The sequence below is a fragment of the Solanum dulcamara genome, chromosome 1 (genome assembly GCF_947179165.1).
Source record: "Solanum dulcamara chromosome 1, daSolDulc1.2, whole genome shotgun sequence".
NCBI lineage: Eukaryota > Viridiplantae > Streptophyta > Magnoliopsida > Solanales > Solanaceae > Solanum > Solanum dulcamara.
Window position 1 is genome coordinate 65487142 of NC_077237.1, and position 27979 is coordinate 65515120.

At 38.4% G+C, this 27979-nt stretch overlaps 1 protein-coding gene across 3 annotated transcripts; it reads right to left on the reverse strand.

The window, feature by feature from the left end:
- LOC129892125 (LEAF RUST 10 DISEASE-RESISTANCE LOCUS RECEPTOR-LIKE PROTEIN KINASE-like 2.1) lies at positions 1-27946 on the reverse strand. Of its 3 annotated transcripts, XM_055967841.1 has the most exons (4): positions 26992-27135; positions 1605-1812; positions 1398-1430; positions 1-1299 (listed from the first exon to the last, which is right to left on the reverse strand). In XM_055967841.1, the coding sequence occupies exons 1-4, from the start codon at positions 27004-27006 to the stop codon at positions 146-148; spliced, it is 1410 nt and encodes a 469-aa protein (XP_055823816.1). In that variant the 5' UTR covers positions 27007-27135; the 3' UTR covers positions 1-145. The 3 variants fall into 3 exon arrangements, with proteins under 3 accessions (XP_055823816.1, XP_055823686.1, XP_055823752.1); XM_055967711.1 differs by lacking the exon at positions 1605-1812 and having other exon boundaries at positions 9-1299; positions 26992-27946; XM_055967777.1 differs by lacking the exons at positions 1398-1430; positions 1605-1812 and having other exon boundaries at positions 9-1299; positions 26992-27946.
- Positions 27947-27979: the final 33 nt, after the last annotated feature.

The following is a 27979-nucleotide window of genomic DNA, read 5'->3' on the forward strand; positions in this document are numbered from 1 at the left end:
AAAGATGAAGATCTAAGGATATAAAAATATAATCACATAAAAACTATAAAATCAATGTTTCCCCAATTCTCTACATGATTTTAATTTTTGTAATTTCGTCATGAATATTACTGTTATAAGTTATAACCCAATATTATCCACAAACTTACTCTTCATCAAATTGTACAATTGTTGAGGCTGTAGACTCGAGCGTCGTCGAACTCAAAGTAGAAAATAAGAGTGGCTTCCTTGGTCGCTCCAATGTCGATCCTTCTGATTGTGAAGGAGAACATATGAAAGGTTTTGGTGGCATTTGCATGGCCTCTAAGCTACCTTCTAACATTTCAATTACCTTACCAATGGCTGGCCTTTGCAAGGGATCTGTTTGGATGCACCACAAGCCAACTAATATCATTTTCTTTGCAATCTCTTCTTCTTCATTGGTCATCATATCCCTTATATTTAGGTCATCATCTAACAATATTCGTTGATAAGCCCAACGTGGAAAGTATATTTCACTATTATGGCTTCTTTCAGCACTGTAGTTCTTTCTTCCTCCGACCATTTCAAGAATCATCATTCCATAGCTGTAAACATCAGATTTGTGGGACACTCCTCCAAAGTTTCTACTAAACACCTCTGGAGCTATGTAACCGATAGTTCCTCGGGCTTCTATTGTGGACATTATGCTCTCTTTTCGATTACATAGTCTTGCTAAACCGAAATCAGATATCTTGGGACAAAAGTCCTCGTCTAGAAGAATGTTGTGAGGTTTTGTGTCAAAATGCAAAATTCGGGTGTTACACCCTCTATGCAAATATTGTAATCCTCGAGCTATCCCGAGTGCAATTTTGTATAACATTTCCCATCCCATGTTAGAATCTTCATTGTATATGTGTTTATCAAGAGATCCATTTGGCATGAATTCATATACAAGAGCTTTTTCCTTACGATTCAAACAGAATCCCAACAGAGTAACAATGTTGACATGAGAAGTTCGACTGATGCTTGCAACTTCGTTAATGAATTCTTCTCCATTCCCCTTGGTCTCTTTTAAGATCTTCACAGCAACAGGATGACCATTAAGATTACCTTTGTAGACCCCTCCGTAACCTCCTTCTCCAAGTTTCTCTTTAAAGGAATTTGTCATTTTCTTTATGTCTGAATAGCTATATGTCGTTGATGCTAGGGATCCAAACTGCCTCTGGAAGGCCTCTACGTTATGATCTTCTCTTTTTGACGTTTTATTTGTTTTCCTAAATCGGAAGCAGCACATCAAGCCACAGGCTACAGCTATTGCAGTCCCTGCCGCGGCTAATCCTATATAAGGACACAAGAAGAAATGCTTATTGGAATTTTCTTAAGAAGAGGAAAATAATAAGATAAATTAAGGTGAACAAATTTCAAACAATAATAACCTATTGCAACCTTTATTCCGAGTTTTCCTCTTCCTGAAACAGAGACATAAAGGGAAGGTGAACATCTGATACCAAACAATAATAAAGTATAAGTAATCAATTACTTGCACCTATGTCTGAAGCTTGGCTTTGCTAGTTTTTTCTTTTCAATCTCGGAATTTAGGAGATATTATCTACCCAATAAATAGATATAGTTTCTAGATTTACCATGAAGACATGTTCTTGGTTGGGTTTGGTCTTTGCAAATGCACATAAATTCATTACTTTGAGCACCACAACGCCCTCCACTATTCTGGCAATCTCTACAATTAGTCCTATCCCACTGCAGAAAGAATACCTTTTGTAGAACTTGTGTGTAATTCATTTTTAGCAATCTGTCTAGGGAATGAGCCTCAACAAGGGCATGAAAAGGATCCTGACACGATTCGCCTGAATAGTTAGAGTGGTCCAGAAGCTCAATATGAAAAACTGCAAAAGAATGGCGAGTGGCATTGCGGATACAATTGACAACATATGTCTCCCTTTCATAAGGTTGAGTGCAGTCATAGAAAATGAAGAGATCTGCAGTTTTAGGCCCCACGGAAAATGGAGTACCTCTTGTGCTAAAGTTATCTCTTGGTACTGGACATGTGTTGTCTTCATCAAACACGTCTGCTTTGGCTAGTAGAATCGAGTTGTTTGTGTAAAATACTTCCTTAATGATAAATTCTGTTGGGCTATGACCATGTTCCAGCCAAAGGCCCATGGCCTAATTCTATTTGTAAAAGGATTAAATAATTTTCCTAATTTGGTTGCCAATTCTATTTGAAAAAGGATTGAAATAATTCTCCTAATTTGGTTGCCAATTCTATTTGGAAAAGGATTGTAATTATAATTCTATTTGAAGTTGGTTTTGACTTTAGGAAAAAGTACCACTCTATAAATAGGATGATTTGAGAGAATTATGATGATTGCTCATTGATAGTGTCTTTGAGAGACATTAGACACATAAGAGAGGTTTTTGAGAGAGCTTTCAACAAGAGAGAAGAGAGAAGAAAAGAGTGTTTTCCGCAATAGTTTTGCCTCTCCAATCAGCAACCTTCAAATTGCGTTTTCCAATTTATTAACCGTTAGATCGGGCTAAAAGTTTTACTGAGTGTTTCTAACATCTTAGTGTTTAATTCGAACGGTCAAGATCGGATTTGAACGTCGGAAACATCCTGTTTTAGGTCCCGAACAGTAGCTCTATTTTGGATAGTTTTCTTCCTATTACTTTTGTTGGTGTAGCTATTGCTTCTCCTTGTTTGGCAATTGTTGTGTAGCCATTTAGGAGAATATTTGTAACCCTTTAATTGTTATAGTGGACCAATTCAGATTTTGAAGATCCTGTGGTTGTTACCTTCGATTTGAAGGGTTTTTCCATGTTAAATTTGGTGTTATTTATTTTCTCTATTTTCAGGTTTGCATCCTTCCGTCATAACAAGTGGTATCAAAGCTTTGGTTGTCTATCAAAGAATTTTTGATGGAGGATAATATGAGCAAGATGGTGTGTTTAAATGGTAGTAACTACAATATATGGAAGAGCAAGATGAAAGATTTACTGTTCGTGAAAAAGATGCATCTTCCCGTTTTTGCTGCTCATAAACCCAAGAATGTGACAGATGAAAATTAGAATTTTGAGCACCAACAAGTATGTGGATATATAAGGCAATGGGTTGAAGATAATGTTCGCAACTATATTGTGAATGAGACACATGCTAGAACATCGTGGGAAAAGTTGGAGACGCTTTACGCTTCAAAACTTGGCAATAACAAGTTATTTTTGCTAAAGCAATTGATGACCTTTAAATACAAGGAGGGCAGTCCTATTCTTGATCACATAAATGATTTTCAAGGTGTTCTTGATCAGTTGTCAGGAAGGAGTGTCAATTTTGATGATGAAATACAAGGGCTTTGGCTTCTTAATACTCTATCAGATTCTTGGGAAACTCTTTGAGTTTCTTTAACAAATTCTGCTCCTGGTGGTAAGGTTACTATGGAATATGCAAAAAGTGGTGTGTTGAATGAAGAAGTCATAAGAAGATCTTAAGGCACATCCTCACATTCAGACGTTTTCTTTACAGAAGATCGAGGAAGAGATAAAACAAGAGGTTCGAGAAGTAGAGGAAAAAGTAGAAGTAAGTCAAGATCCAAGTATCAAAATGTTTCATGTCATCATTGTGGAAAGAAAAGGCATATTAAAAGATTTTGCAATAAGTTAAGCAAGACCTCAGAGAAGGAAAGAAAAAAGAAAATAATGGAGACAATGTTGTTGCTGTTGTCCGAGATGACCTTCTCTTTGCTTGTGATAAAAATATCATCAATTTTGTATCTGAAAATATAAGTTGGATAGTAGATTCCGGAGCTACATCGAATGTCACACAAAGGAAAGACTTCTTTTCATCTTATACTCCTGTTAATTCCGGCGTGTTAAAGATGGGTAATGCTGGTGAGTTTAAGGTGCTTGGTGTTGGCATGGTTTGTTTGAAGACCAATCTTGGTAAAACGTTAGTCCTTCAGAATGTAAAGCACGCTCCAGACATTCTTTTGAATTTGATCTCTATAGGACAACTAGATAATGATGGCTATCATAATGACTTGTTCAATGGCCAATGGAAGCTCACCAAAGGCTCATTGATTGTAGCTCACGGAAGAAAGCATTCAAATTTATATGTGACACAAGGATCAATTCTTGGGGACTCTATAATTTGGTAGAAAGTGAGACTTTATCAGAATTATGGCACAAGAGACTCAGTCATATGAGCGAGAGGGGGATCACATGTTTGGTAAGAAGAATGTCACGCCCGGGGAGGGTACCCTAGACGTGATCGGCACTTGAAAACTATTTCTGACTTTCAAGCGAACCACCTGACTCAATCATTCTATCATTCGGTCATATACGGTCAAAGAAAGGCTCAATCATAACATGTTATTTATAATATGGGGGCCGGAGGCCAAACATGTTTAACTCAACAAAATACGTATAATAAGACTCCTCAAAATAATAGTCCAACCTCCCCACACTCTAGTCTATGAAGCCTCTATCAAGGTCTGGAAGGTGCCAATGACAAGCCCATGGCTACCAACAATCAAAATAAAAGAGACAACATAAAACTATACAGGGAGCTCAAAATCCTTCGGAAACTAAGAGGACTCACTACGTAGCTGAAAATGTGTAGATAATCAACGGTGCGCCGGTTGATGATCTCTAGTACCTGTCTCTTCATCATGAAATGATGCAGACCAAATGCGCCAGTACGTGGAATGTACGAGTATGTAAAATGGCCGGATAAAACAAACATCAAGAAGACATCAATATCAACTCAGGATCTCAACTCATATACATATACATAATAACTCACTCAAGTGTCCTAAGTCTAACAAGAATAGTTTAGACGGGACTAACTCATAAGCCCCTCAACTCAACTAACTCGGAGTACTATCAAGACCTAAATGAGAGTTTCTCTTATCCGACAACCATCACCTATGAGCCAGTGATAGTACAACAATCAGACGTTGTTTCCACGTTCGTCCATACCTTGCTAGGGCATGAACGCCTCCCTAATCATGAAAACCATCGATTAGTCAAGTCCTATCATTTCAGGACAATAAAATGGGAAACATCCGACTTTAACCATTCGATCCCACGGGAAGCATCCAACTTTAACGATTCCATCCCTACCTACGTTGGCAGCGTAGTTTCTAGGGTTCGAGTATGGACTATACTCTTACCCGCTCCGGTGCTCAATACTCCTCCCATGACTCTATGCTCATAAGACTCCCTCCAATCATCTCAAACAAGCCCTCACGACTAGTTTCATATGGAACATTACCCAGTCATCAACTCTATCCTCATTTCAACTCAATTAAGTCATAATGGCAAGTCTCATTTAGGACCTTGTCCACTCGTCAATTCCATCCTCCAATCAACTCAATCAAGCCTCATTTAGATAAGCATTTATGACATCTCCTCAAGACTCATCTCAACTCTATGGCTTTAGCTCAACAATTCAAGTAGAATAACACATTTAAGGAAGTTGACTTATGCAACATAATCACATGGTTAAGGAGATCAACAAAACATATTAACAAGTTACCTCCATCAACTCATACTAACATGAAGGTTCTAGAAAACTTCTTAGCTCAACAACATCAACCCAAACAAAGTCAAATTTATAGGAGACAAAACTCATTCAAATATAAACCATACCAAGAAACTCCATTCTCATGGACCTCTAACCTCAAAGCAAGAGTAGAGCACATTGGTGGACTCAACCCATGTTTTGGATAGCCTTACATACCTTAGAATATATTCTTGAAGAAACCTTGTAGTAGGGTCTTCAATGGCAACTTGAATCTTGAAGCTCTTGGGACAAATCTTAGTTGAAAATGGAGAAGAAGAAGAAAGAGAGAGAGGGGCTTCTAGGGCTTTTCTAGCTAGAGAGTGGGGGCTGAAAATATGTCCCCAAAATGTTCAAGGATGATACATATATAATTTGGGACGATTCCTAAATTGCCCCTTCTCAAAAGTTCTGAAAAATAAGCAAAAATGCTCCTGGCGCGAAGTGGCGCGTCGCACCGTTGCAGCGCCAGGATGATTACGCCTAAAACCTGCACACCTCATAGTGGCGCACCGCGCCAGAGACCAAACTACTGAGGCATGTTTCTGGCGCGATAGTGGCGCGTCGCGCCCTTACAGCGTCAAGGCCATATTTTCTGGGTTCTGGAAATTAGGCTTGAAAAACCCTGCACAACTTCTAGTGGCGCGTTGCGCCAAGGACCAAACTATTGAGGCACATTCTTGGCGCGATAGTGGCGCGTCGCGCCCTTACAGCGCCAAGGCCATTTCCCCAGCAGTTGCATTCCAGGCCTAAAATGAAATTCCTGCCGTGCTAGTTCGTCTTAGGATCGTCATATCTTTTGACTCCAAACTACAAAATGTACATTCTTGGTGGCGTTGGAAAGAAGACTCGACGACCTTTAATTTAATAGGTCGTGGGCCACCCAGATCGTCATATTTTAAAAGATAGGGTCGTTAGAAGTCGACCCCTTATATGAACCCATCCTAAAACTTAGCCACGACGAATCTTTTGGACTTAGCTTAGTCCTAGGGGTCCTTTGTGACCCCACATCACCCCTAACACTTCTCAATTTCTCAAGGACTCGTCTTAACTCATGCAAATGCTCCACAATACTCGAGTTTGACCCTACCCAAATACAAGAAGGGTCCGAATCTTAGGGAAAAATTTTAAGGGGTGCTACATTATCTCCCCCTTGGGATCATTCGTCCTCGAATGACGAGTGACCAAGAATGGACTCGGGGTACAAATCACAATCAGAACTCAGTCACTCAACCAATCAATTACCGATCAAACTCAAAATGCACAAATAAATTCAAGTCAAGGAAATGGACATTACCTTCAACATTCTCATCGGTAGGCACGAATAAATGTGGATATTTAGATTTCATAGATTCCTCCGCTTCCCATGTGGCTTCCTCAACAAATTGGTTTCTCCAAAGGACCTTGACTGAGGCGACCTCTTTGTTCCTCAATTTGCGAATTTGGCGATCAAGAATTTGGACCGTAACCTCTTCATAGGATAAGCTATCCTTAACTTCAATACTATCAATGGGGACTACCAACGAGGGATCGCCCAAGCACTTTTTCAACATCGAAATATGGAATACCGGATGAATAGAGGCTAGCTCTGAAGGCAACTCTAACTCATAGGCAACACTCTCAATCCGCCTTGAAATTTGGTAAGGACTGATATATCGGGGACTAAGCTTCCCCTTCCTCCCGAACCTCATGACTCCCTTCATGGGTGACACTTTCAAGTATACCCAGTCACCCACCTCAAACTCTAAGTCTCTCCTTCTCACGTCGGTGTATGATTTTTGGCGGCTTTGGACTGTCTTTAGCCTCTCTTGAATAACTCTCACCTTCTCCATGGCTTGGTGAATAAAGTCATTCCCAATCAACTCAACCTCACCAACCTCAAACCATCCAATTGGTGATCTACACCTCCTCCCATACAAAGCTTCATAAGGAGCCATTTGAATGCTTGCATGATAGCTATTATTATATGCAAACTCTATGAGAGGTAAGTGATCATCCCAATTTCCTTTGAAGTCAAGCACACAAGCTCTTAACATATCCTCCAACGTCTGAATGGTGTACTCTACTTGGCCATCCGTCTGGGGGTGAAAGGTTGTACTAAGGTTCACCCTTGAACCCAGTCCCTTCTGAAAAGATCTCTAGAATTGGGAAGTGAATTGAGCTCCTCTGTCCGAGATGATGGACAAGGGGACTCCATGCATTCTGACGATCTCTTGGATGTATACCTTCGCATAATCTTCTGTGGTGTCAGTAGTCTTAACTGCCAAGAAGTGAGCTGATTTCGTCATTCTATCCACAATCACCCAAATGGAATTGTGTTGCTTTTGGGACCTCGGCAAGCCTATAACAAAGTCCATGTTGATCATCTCTCACTTCCATTCCGGAATTTCTATGTTTTGGGCTAAACCACATGGCCTTTGATGCTCAACCTTCACCTGTTGGCAATTCGGGCACTTGGAAACAAATTTCGCAATGTCTCTCTTCATCCCACTCCACCAATAGATTTCCCTCAAGTCATAGTACATTTTTGTAGATCCTGGATGAATAGAGTATCTAGAACTATGCGCTTTGGCCATAATCCTCTCTCGAATATCATCGACATCAGGCACACACAATCTATTTTGGTACCTCAACACACCATCTCCCCTTTTTGTAAAAACCATTACCTCTTGTTTGTGAACAACTCCCTTTAATTGGAGAAGGACGGGATCTTGGTCTTGCTTCTCCTTTACCTCTGCCACAAGTGAAGATGTAGACCCATCCTGAACAGTAACTCCGCCTTTATTGTTCTCTTCCAGACAAACTCCCAATCGGGCTAATCTATGTACCTCCTTTGCCAATTCCCTCCTTCCCTCCTCTACATGGGCAGTGCTACCCATAGACAACCTGCTAAGGGCATCAACAACAACATTAGCTTTACCTGGATGGTAGAGGATGTTCATGTCGTAGTCCTTGAGTAGCTCAAGCCATCTCCTTTGCCTCAGGTTGAGTTCCTTCTGGCTGAAAACATATTGTAAGCTCTTATGATCGGTGAATACATCAATGTGCACTCCATATAAGTAGTGGCGCCATATTTTAAGGGCAAATACCACAACTGCCAGCTTAAGGTCATGAGTTGGGTAATTCCTCTCATGAATATTAAGCTGTCTTGAAGCATAGGCTATCACCTTCCCCATTTGCATCAACACACAACCCAAACCAATCCTGGATGCATCACAGTAGACCACAAAGCCCTCTGTTCCATCGGGCAAGGTTAGAATAAGAGCAGTGGTTAGTTTGGTCTTCAATTTCTGGAAATTCTCCTCACAAGCATCGGACCATTGGAACTTAGCCTTCTTTTGGGTCATCTTAGTCAATGGTGATTATATGGATGAGAATCCCTCTACAAACCTTCGATAATAGCCGGCCAAACCCAATAATCTCCTTATCTCTGTCGGGGATGTGGGTCTGGGCCAATTCTTCACCGCTTCAATCTTCTGAGCGTCAACCTAAATACCATCTCCAGTTCACATTTGGAGAACTTTGCATACAATACCTGCTCTCTCAAAGTTTGCAAGATGACTCTAAGATAATGGGCATGCTCCTCCTCATTCTTGGAGTAGATCAAGATATCATCTATGAATACAATCACAAACATATCAAGATATGGTTTGAATACTCGGTTCATAAGATCCATAAAAGCTGCGAGGGCATTAGTCAACCCAAAAGATATGACCAAAAATTCAAAGTGGCCATAATGGGTCCGAAAAGCTGTCTTTGGGATATCACACTCCCTCACCTTCAACTGATGGTAGCCGAATCTCAGGTCTATCTTTAAAAAACAAGTGGCACCCTGAAGTTGGTCGAATAAGTCATATATTCTGAGGAGAGGGTATTTGTTCTTTACAGTGACCTTGTTCAGCTGCCTATAATCAATGCACATCCTAAGGGACCCATCTTTCTTTCGCACAAATAGGACCAGAGCACCCCATGGTGAGACACTCGGCCTAATGAATCCCTTATCTAACAAGTCCTTCAACAGCTCCTTCAATTCCTTCAACTCAGCCGGAGCCATCCTATATGGAGGGATAGAGATTGGCTGGGTATCAAGGAGAACATCTATCCCAAAGTCGATCTCCCTATCAGGAGGGACTCTAGGCGGATCTTCGGGGAAGACGTCGGGAAACTCATTGGCAATCGAGACCGACTCGAGAGATGGGGACTCAACATTGTCACCTTTCACTCAGACCATATGATAGATACATCCTTTTGAGATTAGCTTCTTGGACCTAAGGTAAGAAATAAACTTACCCTTAGGCACAACAAGACTACCCTTCCACTCCATGACAACTTCATTCAGGAATTTGAACTTAACAATTCGAGTCCTACAGTCAATATAGGCATAGCAGATATAAAGCCTGTCCATGCCAAGGATCACATCAAAATCGACCATGTCCAACTCAATTAAGTCGGCCAAGGTATCTCTGTGATGGATTAACACAGTGCAATCTCTATAGACTCTCTCAGCTAAGACAGAATCACCGATAGAAGTATCTACGCAAAAAGGCTCACAAAGATATTCAGGAACTTTATTGAATTTATTAGCAACATAAGGAGTCACAAAAGATAGTGTGGCACCCGGATCCATCAACACATAGCAATCAAGAGAAGAGACTCGAATCATACCCGTTACGATGTTTGGAGAGTTCTCCTGATCTTGACGACTACCCATGGCATATAGGCGATTTGTACCTCCACTAGTGCCTGAAGCAGTGCCCCTCTGATTACCCCTAGCCGGAAGTGCGGTGGCAGAATGCTGGACTCTGTTTCCCCCTGTTGGACACTCCCTCTAAAAATGGTCTATTTGGCCGCATTTATAACAACCAACCCTTCCTACTCTACATTCTCCCAAGTGGAGCCTACCACACTTGCCACAAGGTGGCTTCCCTCTCGAGCCTTGACTTACGCTGCCTTGGGATTGAGAACCCTGGGGTCTGAGATTCTGGCAACTCTATCTCTGTCGATCATACTTATTCTGCGACATAGGTGCACTGGCGGTAGATGAGGCATAATTGGGAGGCCTGTTCTGGAAGAAGGACATGCTGCCTTTGTTTTGCCTCTGTTCATTCTCATGGCCCGCTGATTTTACCTTCTTGCTCAGATGCTCCTCTCTGTCTTTTCTCTTCTCATCCTCCACCTATTGAGCATACACTATTAATCTGGAAATATCTATATCCGAGATCAACAATGCTTCTTTGCATTCCCTCTTCACATGCCTCCCTAATCCGGAGATGAACATACTCATCTTTGACCTCACATCTGGGATCATTTCTAGAGCATACCTGGACAACCGGATGAACTTCAGGCCATACTCTTTAACTGTCATACCCTCCTGTTTCAGATTCACAAATTCCTCCACTTTCGCTTCCCTCAATTTTCGGGGAAAGAAGTGGTCAAGAAAGGCTCCCTCAAATTCATCTCATATAGCCGGTTCAGCATCCTCACCTCTACCTTGTTCCCATTAGGTATACCAGATGTTTGCCACATCCTTGAGTTGGTAGGACACCAACTCACCCCCTTAATTTCTATAGCATGCATAGCTTTCAAAATTTTTCATATCTCATCAATAAAATTTTGGGGGTCTTCATCAACCTTAGAACCAGTGAATGCCGGCGGATTCATTCTCAGAAAGTCTCGAATCCTGGATGCAGCAGATGGCTCTTGGGAACTAGAGCTAGGAGTTGGCAAACTCTGGTTACCATTTCGGGCAGCCATTAATTGAGTGAGCATTGAAATCGCCCCTTTAAATTCTGCCTCTAACACGGGTGCAGGTGGAGTAGCAGGCACTTGAGGTGCTTCCGAGTACCTCGCAGGTCGGCCTCTAGCCCTCGCAGGGCGTACCTCTGAATGAGGCATCTTGGGGTTATCAACATTCCTCTGGCTAGCCGTACGTTTAGGAGGCATTATCTATAACGTATAAACGCACGAATTAGAAAAGAGTTTTATAGAGTTTAACTCTATCGCACGAATTCAAGGTATGAAAGAAGTGAAACAATTCCTAATGTCTTATAGCATCCTGATTATAAGTGTGGTGCAAAACACACCCATAAGCAAGACTCTACTAGACACGGCTTCATAGACTTCCTAGGACACTTGAACTCTAGGCTCTGATACCATGTTTGTCACACCCCGGGAGGGTACCCTAGACGTGACCGACACTTGAAAACCATTTCTAACCTTCAAGAGAACCACCTGACTCAATCATTCTATCATTCGGTCATATACTCTCAAAGGAAGGCTCAATCATAACATGCTATTTACAATATGGGGGCCGGAGGCCAAACATGTTTAACTCAACAAAATACGTATAATAGGACTCCTCAAAATAACAGTCCAACCTCCCCACACTCTAGTCTATGAAGCCTCTATCAAGGTCTGAAAGGTGCCAATGACAAGCTCATGGCTACCAACAATCAAAATAAAGGAGACAGCATAAAACTATACAGGGAGCTTAAAATCCTCCGGAAACTAGGAGGACTCACCACATAGCTGGAAATGTGTAGATAATCAACGGTGCGCCAGTTGATGATCTCTGGTACCTGTCTCTGCTTCATGAAATGATGCAAGCCAAATGGCGTCAGTACGTGGAATGTACGAGTATGTAAAATGACAATATGAAACAAACATCAAGAAGACATCAATATCAACTCAGGATCTCAACTCATATACATATACATAACAACTCACTCAAGTGTCCTAAGTCTAACAAGAATAGTTTAGATGGGACTAACTCATAAGCCACTCAACTCAACTGACTCGGAGTACTATCAAGACCTTAATGGGAGTTTCTTTTATCCGACAACCATTACTTATGAGCCAGTGATAGTACAACAATCAGACGTTGTTGCCACGACTATCCATACCTTGCCAGGGCATGAACGCCTCCCTAATCATGGATACCATCGGTTAGTCAAGTCCTATCATTTTAGGACAATAAAATGGGAAACATCCGACTTTAACCATTCGATCCTACGGGAATCATCCGACTTTAACGGTTCCATCCCTACCTACGTTGGTGGCGTAGTTTCTAGGGTTCGAGTATGGACTATACTCTTACCCGCTTCGGTGCTCAATACTCCTCCCATGACTCTATTCTCATAAGACTCCCTCCAATCATCTTAAACAAGCCCTCATGATTAGTTTCATGTGGAACATTGCCCACTCATCAACTATATCCTCATTTCAACTCAATTAAGTCATAATGGCAAGTCTCATTTAGGACCTTGTCCACTCGTCAATTCCATCCTCCAATCAACTCAATCAAGCCTCATTTAGATAAGCATTTATGACATCTCCTCAAGATTCATCTCAACTCTATGGCTTTAGCTCAACAATTCAAGTAGAATAACACATTTAAGGAAGTTGACTTATGCAACATAATCACATAGTTAAGGAGATCAACAAAACATATTAACAAGTCATCTCCATCAACTCATACTAACATGAAGGTTCTAGAAAACTTCTTAGCTCAACAACATCAACACAAATAAAGTCAAATTTATAGGAGACAAAACTCATTCAAATATAAACCATACCAAGAAACTCTATTCTCATGGACCTCTAACCTCAAAGCAAGAGTAGAGCACATGGGTGAATAGATTCTTGAAGAAACCTTGTAGTTGGGTCTTAGAACCAAGAACACCTTGTGGGGAGAATTCCTTAAATCCAAATATTGTCAAAGGGCCAATATTATTACAAAAAAATGGGACACTGGTCAGTCCTTAATTTGGAAGCACCTCATGAACAACAAACACAACATTGAGCCTCACATTCAGTGGAAAATTAAGTCTGGCTCTTGCCTTTTTTGGTGGGACAATTGGCTAGGTGTTGGCCCTTTAGCTCACTTTTTTGCTAACAACTGTAGGTTTAACCACACCCAAGTTTCAACTTTTCTAACTAATGGCCAATGGAATGTTTATCTCATTATCCAAAAAGCCCCTCCTCAGTTTGTTCCTAATATTTTAGCAACTCAATTCAGCTACCATCCTCTCAAACAGGACCATCCTTGCTGGATTCCTAATACCAATGAGGAGTTCAGTTGTTCTTCTGCCTGAGAGCTCATTAGAGACAAGAGGATAAATACTATGCTGAATGCATGTACTTGGCACCAACTAATACCTTTCAAATGCTCCTTTCTTGTTTGAAGAGCTCTTAGAAGGAAATTACCTACCAATGAGAAAATAACCAGCTTTGGCAAAGCCCCCTCTCAGTGCCATTGTTGTGATAGACCTGGCCAAGACACCATTGATCACACATTTGTTGCAGGAGCCTTTGCCAAGAATACTTGGAGGGTGTTTGCTGATTCTTTGGGCATAAACAAGGATTACACACCTCTTAGAAATATGCTTATGAGATGGTGGACATCTAAATACAAGAATGAAGTACATAAGCTTCTGTTACAAGTAGTCCCTGTCTTTATTTGTTGGAACTTATGGAAGAATAGATGTGCTTCCAAATATAGAGGGAAGAAATCTAACCTTTCAAGAGTCAAATTTTCTGTCTACAAAGACATCTCTAACCTGCTCATCACAATTTTTCCTTATATTGAGTGGCCAAATAACTAGAAGGACCTAGTCATATCAGTGGAACAATGCTATCATGACACCAAAATTACCCCTGTATGCTGGATCAAACCAGGGGATCACATGGTAAAGCTAAATACAGATGGTAGTTCCCTTAACAACCCAGGCAACATTGGTGGAGGAGGAATACTTAGAAATACTGATAGTGACCTTATCTTTGCCTATGCAGTTCCATTGGGGGAAGGAACTAACAACCAAACAGAAATCAGGGCTGCTATCTTTGGTCTATCTTGGTGTATTCAGCTTGGTTATTTACAGGTAGAGTTAGAGGTAGATTCTCAACACCTAATCAGGTGGTTACAACAAGAAGCAAAACCCCCTTGGTCAATCAAGGATCTGCTGGACAGTTTAAACAACATCATCAACCAATTCCAAACTTTCAGCTGACAACACATCCTTAGAGAAGCAAACTACACAGCTGATGTCTTATCCAAACACAACCACAAATGCAAATCTCCTGAACTCTATTTCACTGTGCATGATCTCCCCAAATAAGCTAAGGCATACTTTGAGATGGACAAGCTGGAAATGCCTTCTTTTAGAAGAAAGAAACTCAGGAGAATCAAGAAACCTCCCTAACTCCTTCCATTTTGGTTCTAACTCAAACTTCAACATGGTTTTGTCTATGCATAGCTATAAATACCTTGAAGATCTCACAGTTAGAATTCCTGTACAAGGGAAAATCTCCCTTCCTTATTACTATCTTTATTATTTTCTTAGAATAACCAGTCTAACTTTAGAGGTAAGGAGTAGAGTAGTTTCTATTTTGTCTTCTCTTCTTTCTTAGCTTAACAAGTATAGGAATCTTGATTGGAAGCCCAGACTGGTTTCCTTGCATCACACATGGGACACATTCAAGTTCTTTTTTTGGTTTTGTTTGCTGGTCTGTGCAGATACACAAAGAACCATATTACACATCCTGGAATTTTTCTACATCAGTAACAACAAGAGGAGCCACTTAGGAAGTGCTTCTTTGTTTTGGGGTTATAGATTTGTTTCCAGACTTTGTTTTTTGTTTTTGCTTCTGTGCAGGTTACAAACTACAGCAGGAATAATAATCCAGCCTCTTCCAAGATTACAACAGTTACAACAATCCAAAAGCATTCATCAGGAACACCTCTCAACAACTCCTACCAACCTGAAATTGCACCTTTTGAGCCATCTGTGTTTGATTGTTTATCAGTACAGATTCACAACACACTCCAGCTGTGATAATTTGAACTTGCAGCTATGCAGATCTACAGATCTCCATATTTAGCAAGATCCCAAGATCAAAAACAAGAGGGGCTGTTTCTTGCAACAAGTTGTCCAAACTAAGGAGAAGCAGATGCCAGAAACAGCACACCACCTCAGCAACAGCTATCAGCCCTCAACAACATGCATCATGCAACATCCAAAATTCTCCAAATTTTGCAGGATAATAGCATCGCCAAAGATGGTTAAGCCCAAGAAATTTTAGCTCAAATGGAGAACTGAAGACGTTAGTTGAGCAACATTAAAAAAGACAGCCGATGCTGCAGGCAAAATAGTAACTCTCAAGAGAAGCAACAGTATACATCATCAAAAATGCTCCAAATTTTGCAGGAATACAGCAACTCCAATAATTGTAGAGCCCAAGAAATTTCAGCCCGAACGGAGAATCAAAGACGTTAGTCGAGCGACCTTGAAAAAGATAGCCGATTGTTATGGAACCCTTTTGTTTCTTCTTCTTTGGCAATGTCCGAATTTTAACAACTTTCAACAACTTGTATGTTATCTATTATATGGACCCAAGAATTTAAAGCCCGAATGGATTCTCGGAAACGTTAGTCGACCACCACAGAAGATATGACTGATCTCGACCCATGCAAAGGAAATTGGGTATATTTGATTTTCTTCAATTTAGCTAGGTTCTGCACCTTAGTTGAATAGAACTAGTTTCCTATACTTGATCTTCCTAGTCGAGAGGAGTCCTCTCATTAGATATCTTACATTTTATTTTCGGAGGTAAGGCCTTTCACGTCCCCCTCCTTGTACTTGTAAGCTTACTTTTATATATATAAGATGAAAATTTCGATAAAAAAAATGGCAACTTGAATCTTGAAGCTCTTGGGACAAATCTTAGTTGAAAATAAAGAAGAAGAAGAAGAGAGAGAGAGGGGCTTCTAGGGCTTTTCTAGACAGAGAGTGGGGGCTACAAATATGTCCCCAAAATGTTCAAGGATGATACATATATAATTTGGGACAATTCCCAAATTGCCCCTTCTCAAAAGTTTTGAAAAATAGGCAAATATGCTCCTAGAGCGATAGTGGCGCGTCACGCCATTGTAGCGCCAGGATGATTACGCCTAAAACCTGCACACCTCGTAGTGGCGCACCGCGCCAGAGACCAAACTACTGAGGCATGTTTCTGGCGCGATAGTGGCGCGTCGCGCCCTTACAGCGTCAATGCCATATTTTCTGGGTTCTGGAAATTAGGCTTGAAAAACCCTGCACAACTTCTAGTGGCGCGTCGCGCCAAGGACCAAACTATTGAGGCACATTCTTGGCGCGATAGTGGCGCGTCGCGCCCTTACAGCGCCAAGGCCATTTCCCCAGCAGTTGCATTCCAGGCCTAAAATGAAATTCCTACCGTGCTAGTTCGTCTTAGGATCGTCATATCTTTTGACTCCAAACTCCAAAATATACATTCTTGGTGGAGTTGGAAAGAAGACTCGACGACCTTTAATTTAATAGGTCGTGGGCCACCCATATCGTCATATTTCAAAAGATAGGGTCATTAGAAGTCGACCCCTTATATGAACCTATCCTAAAACTTAGCCACGACGAATCTTTTGGACTTAGCTTGGTCCTAGGGGTCCTTTGTGACCCCACATCACCCCTAACACTTCTCAATTTCTCAAGGACTCGTCTTAACTCATGCAAATGCTCCACAATACTCGAGTTTGACCCTACCCGAATACAAGAAGGGTCCGACTCTTAGGGAAAAATTTTGAGTGGTGCTACAAAGAATTTGCTTGCTGGTGTGAAATAAGCAAAGGTGAAAAGATGTGTTCATTGCTTAGCTGGGAAACAGAAAAGAGTTTCTTTTCACAGTCATCCTCCTTCAAGAAAGTCTGAACTACTAGAGCTAGTACACTTTGACCTGTGTGGTCCTTTTAAAGTAAAATCAAAAGGTGGTATCAGAGCAAGGTTAAAAACGGGTGTTCATCTTGGCGGGTTCAGTTCTAGCTATAACTCTTTTGACAATAATGAATTTTTTTGTTGGAGAAATGTTTCAGAGAAATTCTCTGTGCCGAGACATAGATTTTGCAGAGGAGATTTTGAAGATAGAGATGCAACTTGTTAAAGATTATGTGAAGAAGGTGGAACAAATTTATTTTATCATAAATTCAGGCCAAGGGGGAGAATTGTTGGGTGTTTGCCCTGACTTTTCTAGTATAATTAGGTTTTCATTTTCTTGAAAGGAAAGCACAATGTCTCCATATTTGGCTAATCCTTTTTCTTATAGGAAAAGGTTTATGACTCTATAAATAGAGGTTTATTCCTTCTAACTGGGTAGCATTCACAATGTAGTCCTAGGGGCTTTGAGAGTTTTGTCTAGGGGGAGAAACAGTGAGACACAAGTATTGCGTTAGCACATGTGTGAACCTTTTTTTTATTCCGAGTGAATTATATGAAGTTATTTCTCTCGATTATTTGTACTCTCATATTTATAGTGGATTGCTTATCTCCTCATGTGGATGTAGGTCGGTTGACCGAACCACATTAAATGCTTGTGTCTCTTTTGGTATATTTCTCATTTGTCTTATTATTCATGGTCATTAGAGGTTTGCTTTGCTAGCTTCTGCATAAAACCTAATTATTTTCATTTCTAACAAGTGAGTATATCCTTTAAAATCCAAAGATCAAGTACTTGATGTGTTTAAGGAATTTCAAGCCTTATATGAGAGACAAACTGGAAAGAAATTAAAATGTATTCGCACTGACAATGGTGGTGAGTATATTGGTCCCTTTGACAACTACTATAAAGCGCAAAGAATTCTTCATCAGAAGACTCCTCCCAAGACGCCTCAATTGAATGGCTTGGCAGAAAGGATGAATAGAACTTTTGTTGAGAGAGTTAGATGTGTGTTTTCAAAGGCTAAACTTCCAAATTCCTTTTGGGCGGAAGCGCTTAACACTGTTGCTTATGTTATGAATTTGTCTCCCACTGTTGTTTTGGATGGTGATGTTCCAAATAGAGTTTGGTTTGCAAAGGATATCTCCTATGATCACTTGAAAGTCTTTGGGTGTAAAGCTTGTGTGCATGTTCCAAAAGATGAGAGATCAAAACTGGACGTTAAAATAAAGTAGTGCATCTTCATTGGTTATGGTCAAGATGAGTTTGGATATCACTTTTATGATTCGATTGATAAGAAGCTTATCAGAAGTCGTGATGCTGTGTTCTTTGAAGACTAAACAATTGAAGATATTAATAAGACTAAGAAAATATATTCTCAGATTGATGAGAGCTTCGTTGATGTTGATCCAGTTCCTAGTACTGACACATCTTTTGCACATGAAGGAATCCAAGATACAAATGTCGATGGGGATCAAGATCAGAATGATCATCAGACTGTAGAACTTGAAGATGCTCCTAGTAATGATGTTATGATTGATCATCCACTAACTCATGTTCAAATGACTACTCTAGATGCTCCAAAAACCTCTTGTAGAAGATCTACTAGGCAGAAGCTAAAGTCAACACGTTATTCTCCTAATGAGTATATACTTTTGACAGACATGGGAGAACCTGAAGATTATGATAAAGTCATGCTAGATACTCATAGAGATAAGTAGATAGAAGCCATGGAAGATGAGATGAAGTCACTTCATGAGAATATCACATATGAGTTAGTGGAGTTACCGAAAGGTAAGAAAGCTTTGACAAATAAATGGATCTTCAGAGTAAAGCAAGAGCAACATACATCTGCACCTAGATATAAAGTAAGGTTAGTTGTCAAAGGCTTTGGCCAGAGAAAGGGTGTTGACTTTGATGAAATTTTCTCTCCTATTGTGGAAATGTCTTCTATTCGCATGGTTCTAGGCTTAGCTGCAAGTCTAGATTTAGATGTTGAGCAGATGGATGTCAAGACTGCTTTTCTTCATGATGATTTAGAAGAAGAAATTTACATGGAGCAGCCTGAAGGTTTCGTGGTTAAAGGAAAAGAAAACTATGTCTGCAAATTGAGAAAGAGCTTGTACGACTTGAAACAAGCTCCAAGGCAGTGGTACTTAAAGTTTGAATCTGTCATCGAAAATCAAGGATACAAGAAAACTTCTTCAGATCATTGTGTATTCTTTCAGAAGTTCTCTGATGATGATTTTATTATCTTACTACTTTATGTGGATGCTATGCTGATTGTTGGCAGAAATAAATCTAGAATTGTATCCCTTAAGAATGAGTTGAGCAAATCATTTGCAATGAAGGACTTGGGGCCAGCAAAGAAAATTTTAGGCATACAAATTCATCGAGACAAAAAGAAGGAGTTATCATTATCCCAAAAGCAGTACATTGAGAAGGTACTCAAGAGATTCAATATGACAGAAGCAAAAGTGGTTAGTACTCCTCTTGCTAAACATTTTAAGTTGAGTACGATCTAGAGTCCATCTACTAATGAAGAGAAGAAGGAGATGTCATGTATTCCATACTCTTCTGCAATTGGTAGTTTTATGTATTCTATAGTTTGCACCAGACCAGATATTACACATGCTGTTGGTACTGTTAGAAGATTTCTTTGTAATCCTGGAAAGGAACACTGAAATGCAGTGAAATAGATACTAAGATATTTGAAGGGCACTTCAGATATGGAGTTGTGCTTTGGTAGTGGCAAGCCTGAACTTGTATGCTACACAGACTCTGATTTGGGAGTCAATCTTGACAATTCAAAATCCACTTCTGGTTATTTGATCACTTTTGCAGGGGGAGCTATTTCCTGGCAATCTAGACTACAGAAGTGCATAGCTCTATCCACCAAAGAAGCCAAATATATTGCTATCACTGAAGGTGCCAAAGAATTACTTTGGATGAAGGAATTTATGAAAGATCTTGACTTTGAGCAGTCAAGGTTCGTCTTATTCTGTGATAATCAGAGTGCTATTTATCTCACCAAGCACTCCACCTTTCATTGTAAGTCCAAGCATATTAGTAGAAAGTATCATTGGATCATAATGGCCGTGGAAGAGAAATTATTTGAGGTTGAGAAGATACACACTCATGAAAATCCTTCAGATATGCTTACTAAAGTGGTGATGACAGAAAAATAGGAGTTTTGTACTACAGCGACAGGCATGAAGCCTTTCAAGAGTTCCTCCGCTTGAAGTCCATTTGGCCCCTTGGCTGGAGGGGGAGTTTGTTGGGCTATGACCCATGTTCCAGCCAAAAGCCCATAACCTAATCCTATTTGTAAAAGGATTGGAATAATTTTCTTAATTTGGTTTCCAATTCTATTTGGAAAAGGATTGGAATAATTCTCCTAATTTGGTTGCCAATTCTATTTGGAAAAGGATTGGAATTATAATCCTATTTGGAGTTGGTTTTGGCTTTAGGAAAAAGTATCACTCTATAAATAGGATGATTTGAGAGAATTATGATGATTTCTCATTGGTAGTGTCTTTGAGAGACATTAGGAATATAAGAGAGGTTTTTGAGAGAGCTTTCAACAAGAGAGAAGAGAGAAGAAAAGAGTGTTTTTCGCAACAGTTTTGTCTCTCCGATCAGCAGCCTTCAAATTGCGTTTTCAGATTTATTAACCGTTGGATTGGGGTGAAATTTTTATTGAGTATTCCTAACATCTTAGTGTTTAATTTGAACGGTGCATATCGGATTTGAAGTTCAGAAATATCCTATTTTAGATTCCGAACAGTAGCTCTATTTTGGATAGTTTTCTTCCTATTACTTTTGTTGGTGTAGCTATTTCTTCTCCTTTCTTGGCAATTATTATGTAGCCATTTATGAGAATATTTATAACCCTCTTATTATTATAGTGGAGCAATTTAGATTTTGAAGATCCCGTGGTTGTTACCTTCGATTTGAAGGGTTTTTCCACGTTAAATTTGGTGTTATTTATTTTCTCTATATTTGGATTTGCGTCCTTCCGTCATAACAAATTCCTCTTCAGAAATATGAAGAAATGGCTTATGTTTGTTGCAGGTGACATTATATGCTGGTAAGCCACAGTAGGATGGTTGTTTTTCAGGAATCCAAAAGGGGTATGATAACTTTATTCCATTACCACAATCCTGTGTAATGCAAGCACTAGAATTGAAGTATATAGAAAGAGTGTCATCTGCTAAGGTGAACAAAAGAAATACAATGAAAAGAACAGAAACAGAAACAGATTTCTTGACCATGACTAGGCTATGAGAAGGAGGAACAGGACAAAGATATTGGTATAGAGGAAATTTAGGTTTGGGATTATACTTGTACACAATTCATCAAATATTTTAGAGTAATCACTCTTTTGTCCTGATTAAATAATTGAGAGTTTGACAAAGTTGCCAAAGGAAGACAAGTTGAGTTTGAAAACTATAAAGGAATTATTGGTAAATGAATGAGACGACTTCATAATTTTTGTCTGATATTCTTATTGCGCCGTCCAGTTATTCATTAATATGCATTTTCATCACTAGTTTGTATATAAGTATAGTTCTGCCATATTTTGGATTCATTTTTTTTCTTGCCTTTGGTTGTTCTTTTTGTTTTTTTTTAATTATTAAGATCTTGTTTGATACATTTTTTTAATCTATGTTAAACATTCTATTTTGGTATTATGCTATGTATAACTAACATTATCGTTTGGTAGTATGTATAGAAATCTATATTACTCTAAAGTATGAAGATCCTTAGAAATATCGACTGAACTATTGAACCGATTGCAAACCAAGATCCAATAATGTATCTTCATTCAATTGTGTAAAAAAATAGGCCTTTTAAACTCATAATTTTTAAGTGGATTATGATTTGTACTTGGGGATGGCAAACCAAGATCCAACTTCATCTAGTGCTCTAACTCTGAAGTTTAATAAGGATACGGTACCTAACCCTAATAGGAGAGAAGTCAAAAACTTGTTTGGGAATTAATGAGGGAATTAAAGAGTTTTAGAAGTATTTAAAATCCCATTCGTAATGAATTTAGCCCATAAAAATGTCCACATACATTATTAGAATGTTGGAAAAATACTAAACTACCCCTCATTAAAATCCAATTTGGGCAACCCTACGACGTGGGTCTATTAGTCGTAGACATTATGATGGGTCATCTTCATGGCTCGTCCTGCAGGTCCTGAGAATGACCAAGAAAAACCAAGTCTATGATCTTTTGCTACGGTCTGTGTTTACGGCTCGTTGTTATTCCTACGCGTCATCAAATGGGTCTATCCTGCAGGTCCCAAAACCTTCAAGTTGAGGAGTCTCTGAAGTTTTGTTACGACCAGTTCCTACCAGCCATAAACTTCTCTACGACTCATCCTGCTAAGTCGTAGATGAAGTCCTGCGGGTGATGCCTGTAATCCAAACATTCTTTGCCATAACGACTCATCTCTATGAGCTGTCGTTTCCTCTATGGGTCGTCCAAGTCCTCGTCAACCCCAACCTTGACTTAGCCATAGTTTTATCCTTGAACCCTTGTCTCACGACCTGCTTTTACAACCCATAAAGGTCCCTACGGGTCATGGACCCACTCATAAACTTAGGGTTAGTGATCTATTCTTGAAATATTTCCCTTTCATTCATCTCTTCGTCTTACGGGGTCATACAATATAATCTCTATCTACTCTATGAAGATGAGTTTTTTATACAAAAGGCAAATATTCAGTGGTACTCAAAAGGAGATAGGAATACCAAGTATTTTCATATCTTGGTAAAAGATAGAAGGAAGAGATTGAATCTACAGAGAATTAAGAAAGCTGATGGCCAATGAGTTGAGGGTGAAGTTGAAGTGGTACCTGAAGAACTAAGGTTTTTTCAAAACTGATGTTTTGGAGATAACTTAGTTAGTGATCTTTCTTTACTATAGAATGTTCAGCCTCTAGTGACTAAAGAGGATAAGAAAAAGTTGAAAGCAATTCCAGAGGAGGCTGAGATTAAAAAGTGGTTTTTGAGCTTAATGAGGATAGTGCATGTGGAACAGATGGTTTTACAAGATATTTCTTTTAGGTTTGTTGGGACATTCTTAATGTTGATATTGTGGGGATTGTTCAAGCCTTCTTTCTGGGTAATACTCTTCCTAAATCAATTCATCATATTAATTTGGTCTTATTGCCTAAAAAATATGTTATTAACACCTTTACCGACTTAAGACAAATTAGTTTAAGTAACTTGATCAACAAGGTAATTTCTAGAACAGTGCATGTTAGATTAGAAGGTTTATTATCAAGACTAATTTCACTGAACCAATATGGCTTTGTTAAGGGTAGAAGCATTTCTGAAAACTTTCTTGCTAATGTGATTGGATTGTCTACAACAAAGGAGTTGTGGGAGAAACTTAAAGAATTGTACCAAACCAAAAGTATTTCAAATAGGCTATATTTGAAGAAGCAATTTCATAAATTGTGAATGGATGAAGGTACAATTATTTCTGATTATCTGAGTGTCTTGAATGAGATTGTATTTGAATTAGAATTTATTGAGGAGAAAATTGATGATGAAGACAAGGCACTTCGACTCATCTGGTCTCTTCCATCTTCCTATAAGCACATGCAACTCATTTTAATGTATGAGAAGGAAATTGTGATTTTCTCGAAAGCGACAAGCAAATTGATTTCTGAGGAAAAAAGATTAAAGAATGGAGATGAAAAATCTCAAAACAATTCAGTTCTTGTTGTTAAAAGAAAGTGGAAGCAAAATAAAAGCTCAAAGAAGAAGATCCTTTGATGGGATTGTGGTCAATCGGGACATGTTAAGAGTAAATATTCAAATAATGGGGCTAGTAAGGCTGGAAGCTCTAAAGAAAATCCTGCTAATATTGTCTCCCTAGAAGAGGGGGATGATATTCGTTTGTAAGAAAGATGAAAATCCTTATGACATGAATGCTACCTTTAGAATTGCCATAGAAGGGGATATTTAATTGGTAGCTGGTCCATAAGTTTGCACATGGGCGTTGGTTGATATGTGATGCAAGGTATGTGGTAGAAAAGATGTCGATGACAAATGAACTTTCAAGAAATCAATAAGAGGGTTGCACCATAAGTTATTAGCATGTTTTTCGATATGAGCCGAAATTGAAATTATTGAAATTGTGAAGTGATTTCAATTAAAAATTATTGGATTGATTTTTTAATTTGAGTGGGTGTACTCTTTATGATGGAGGTATGATAATTCTTGATATTAGAATTATGATTGTCGATAGCAGACAATGTGAAGGTTGCAGCTGCTCATGGTTGGCCGAGTTTAGAATCGGGTGGAGAATTGATTCTGTTATGTGTAGCTGGAAAACTGCAGAAGCCAAAGAGTTATATTTTTCTTCTTTTTCGAAGGTGGAGATTTGTTGTATTTGTTTGAATAAAGAAGAAAAAATATCAAAATTATGGGCATTTGATTGGTGAAAATCAAGAAAGAAGGCTAATAATTTTCACACATTTTATCAAATATGGTGGCATAAATTGCTCTAAATTGCCTATAAATAGGCATCTCCACCATGAACACATAGCAACAAAATTCTAGAGAAACACATGTGAGATTTAAAGAATTTTCTCGTGAAGATATCTTGGGTGTAATATTTTATGTGTTTGTGTGTGTGAGAAAAATATTGTGTATTATATGGTTGTAACAATTTTTATATAGTGAATATTTTTCTAGGTGGTCTGTGATTTTTCTCCAATTGGGGAGTTTTCCACGTTAAATCTTTGTGTTGTTATTCTCTTTAAATTTCTCTGTTATTTTCTATTTGAATGCGGTTCAGAAGGGGTGGAAAAACAGTCAGTGCCTTTTTCCCAACATTTTTAGGAAGTAAATATTTTTCCTGTAGAATCCCAACTACCTAATAATTTTTTTTTTTTTAAAAAAAACAAATAGTAGGATGAAGGAAGAACCAAAATAGGAGAATGATAACAACCAACTAATTAAGAGAAAATCATGGGATTGACATATTTAAGGAAAAAATAATGTTAATTAATTGATTAAGAATTATTTTAATTTCATTTTTTGTTTTTATTTTTAATTAAATCATTATTTGTTAGATTTTGTTAGAAATCTAATGTTATACATTAAAAAATAATTTTTTTTGTTAGAACTAGTAATATTCACTCTTAAATACGTAATTTATTAAATTTTCTTAAAAACAAACATGACTTGCTGTGAAACTTCGCGAGCTATATTATGAGAGTTTTTGGCCAAAATCATCATTAAATTATACTTCAAGCTTAGATTACATCCTTAAAATATTATTCTTAGCAAAAAACATCCCCCAAGTATTTAAAATTTAATAATTATCATCCTTATGTTAGAATTTTTTCAAAAACTAACCGATCATACAAAAATCAAGTCACCCATTTTTATTTATTATTCTAACATACGCTAAAAATATTATCATGAACTTTTTGGGCAATTGAGTTTAACATTATGCAAAGTCTTTTAATTAACAGTTTTTTTCATTCATTTTTATGTGATTTAATATTAAAAAATTACTAGTTAAAATATGTTTCTTCTCAACTGAATCTACTTAAGCGGTGTTTGTAGGAGACTTCCACTTCTAATAATAGAGAATGAAACTCAAATGTGAGACATGATCATAATTTTGATTAAAAACTCGAATGCGAAACATACTTAGAATTTTGATCACCTTGATATCAGATTGCGCCAAAAAATTATTGATCTAACTACAATTTGACTTTAAAAAGGTGAAGATAATTAAGCTTCAGCTTCTTTCCCTTGGTAAAAGAGAAGAAGAGCAGATCATGTATCCTCACACCTTCCTAACATTTATTGTTTCAGCAAGCAATATTGTCCACGATTTTTAATATTTTTTTTCAAGAACTTTTTATAGCAGGTAATGAATTATGCAGAAAAACTTTTTGTTCACATGAATTGCACATATTTTTGTAGGAACCTTTAATTTTTTGACAATATCTAACTGAAGGATGAAAATTGTCAACTTTCAAACACTTGGAGGTTGTTTTCTGTCAAAAAGTATATTTTAAGAATGTAATTTAAATTATAGTATAGTTTAAGGATGTTTTTGGCCAAAAACTCTATGTAATGACTTTAGATGAGGCACTAATGTTGAGATGATAATTTTTATTTTCTGTCTCGTATAAATTGGGTAATAGTTGTACACGACTTTTTTTTTATCTCACAAATAGATGAGACCAAAATTATGTGGACTCAAAAGTGTAAAACCAACTTATAAGATAAAAAGTAGTCTATTGAGGTACAAAATAAAAATTCTCTCCAAATGCTGATATTTTATGACGAGGTCAAAATTCTAAAGCCTGCTAGTCAATGAACCTAATAGATCTCAGTTAATGACTGTCCTAGTTAACACCTAAAGCCTGAAAGGGAATGAGAGGAAGAAGTCTACGGGTTGCGTCAACCATTTGATCATAAGTAAATAATACTAATACACCAACCAAAACTTTAACTTTGACACTGAAGGACAATAGCCACACTAAAGTTCTCACCATAAATAATATTTTAACTTTTATACGCTAATAACTTAAAATAATTTACATTACTTAAATGTTTATAATATATAAAAAGATATCTGAAAATAAGGTATATATTCTGATAAATTAAATCTACTAATGGTATAAAAAGAATTAAATTAGTTTTAGTAATGTATATGAGTTAAATTTTTTTTTATTAAAATGGCGTACCTTTGGTGTTGCCATCTTTGAAGAAGCACAAGTATTCCTGGATTGAATTGTCGTAACCGCAACGCCCGTCTGTGGCCTCACACTGAGCGCAATCTGATACGTTCTCCCAATGCAATAAGAATCCCTCACCCATCACCGCACCAAGTCCTCTAGTCAACCAACCCTCCGTCACTGGCACCACCACTTTCTTCTCACAAATCTCAAACCAATCTAAATCTTCCGTCTCATGATCCTCAACATAATATGATTTGTTTCCACCTGGGTTTATGCAATCAAATTGACGGGCAACATATGAAGGGGAACGGGTACAGTTATAATAGAAACCAAGGTACAAATCAACCTCCGAATATTTCAATGGCAAGTGTCCTAGACTAAGATTTTGATGTGCTCTCGGGCATCCTCTATTATCAACAGCATCAATATCCACCAGGGTAAGGGAGTAGCTACTGTAATTAATATTTGTAACGTTGAAAAGTTCATCAGAAATGTTTAAAATAGAATCAGTTTGAGAGCAATAGATCCCAAATCCTGGATAACCACAGTATTGGTGAGAGGCGGAGTTGTAGTAACTGTCAAGTCTCCAAAAAGGATATGAAATATTAAGTCCATTATTGCAGACAGATGAAGGGCAATAGGCAGATGACGTATTATTATTAGCTCTACTGGAGTTGATGATGAAGAGAAGAAGAAGGAGAGAGACAATGAAGAATAATTGACTTGGACACATTGTTAGGAGTTGATGTTTGAAGAATTGAAAATTGATTGTGGTTTACATGTAGTTTGTACTACCAAAATAATGTATTATATTTCTTATATTTGACTTGGTTGACATGGAGGAATTTGTACGAAACTTTGAATTTGGTAGCTAAATTTCCCTTCCATACCTTATAGTCAAGACAGTCACAGATAGAAACTAGACAATTTGGTGCGATTGTGATTATTGTGTAGGAATCTAGAGAGGTAAAATGTAGAAGAGAGTGACAAGCAC

Coding starts and splice junctions, on each gene's coding strand:
- LOC129892125 (XM_055967711.1), bottom strand. CDS start 27,718: ATGTGTCCAAGTCAATTATTCTTCATTGTCTCTCTCCTTCTTCTTCTC. Junction 1,431..26,991: donor CAAAGATGGCAACACCAAAG/GTACGCCATTTT, acceptor TCTCTGTTTCAG/GAAGAGGAAAACTCGGAATA. Junction 1,300..1,397: donor CGGAATAAAGGTTGCAATAG/GTTATTATTGTT, acceptor GTCCTTATATAG/GATTAGCCGCGGCAGGGACT.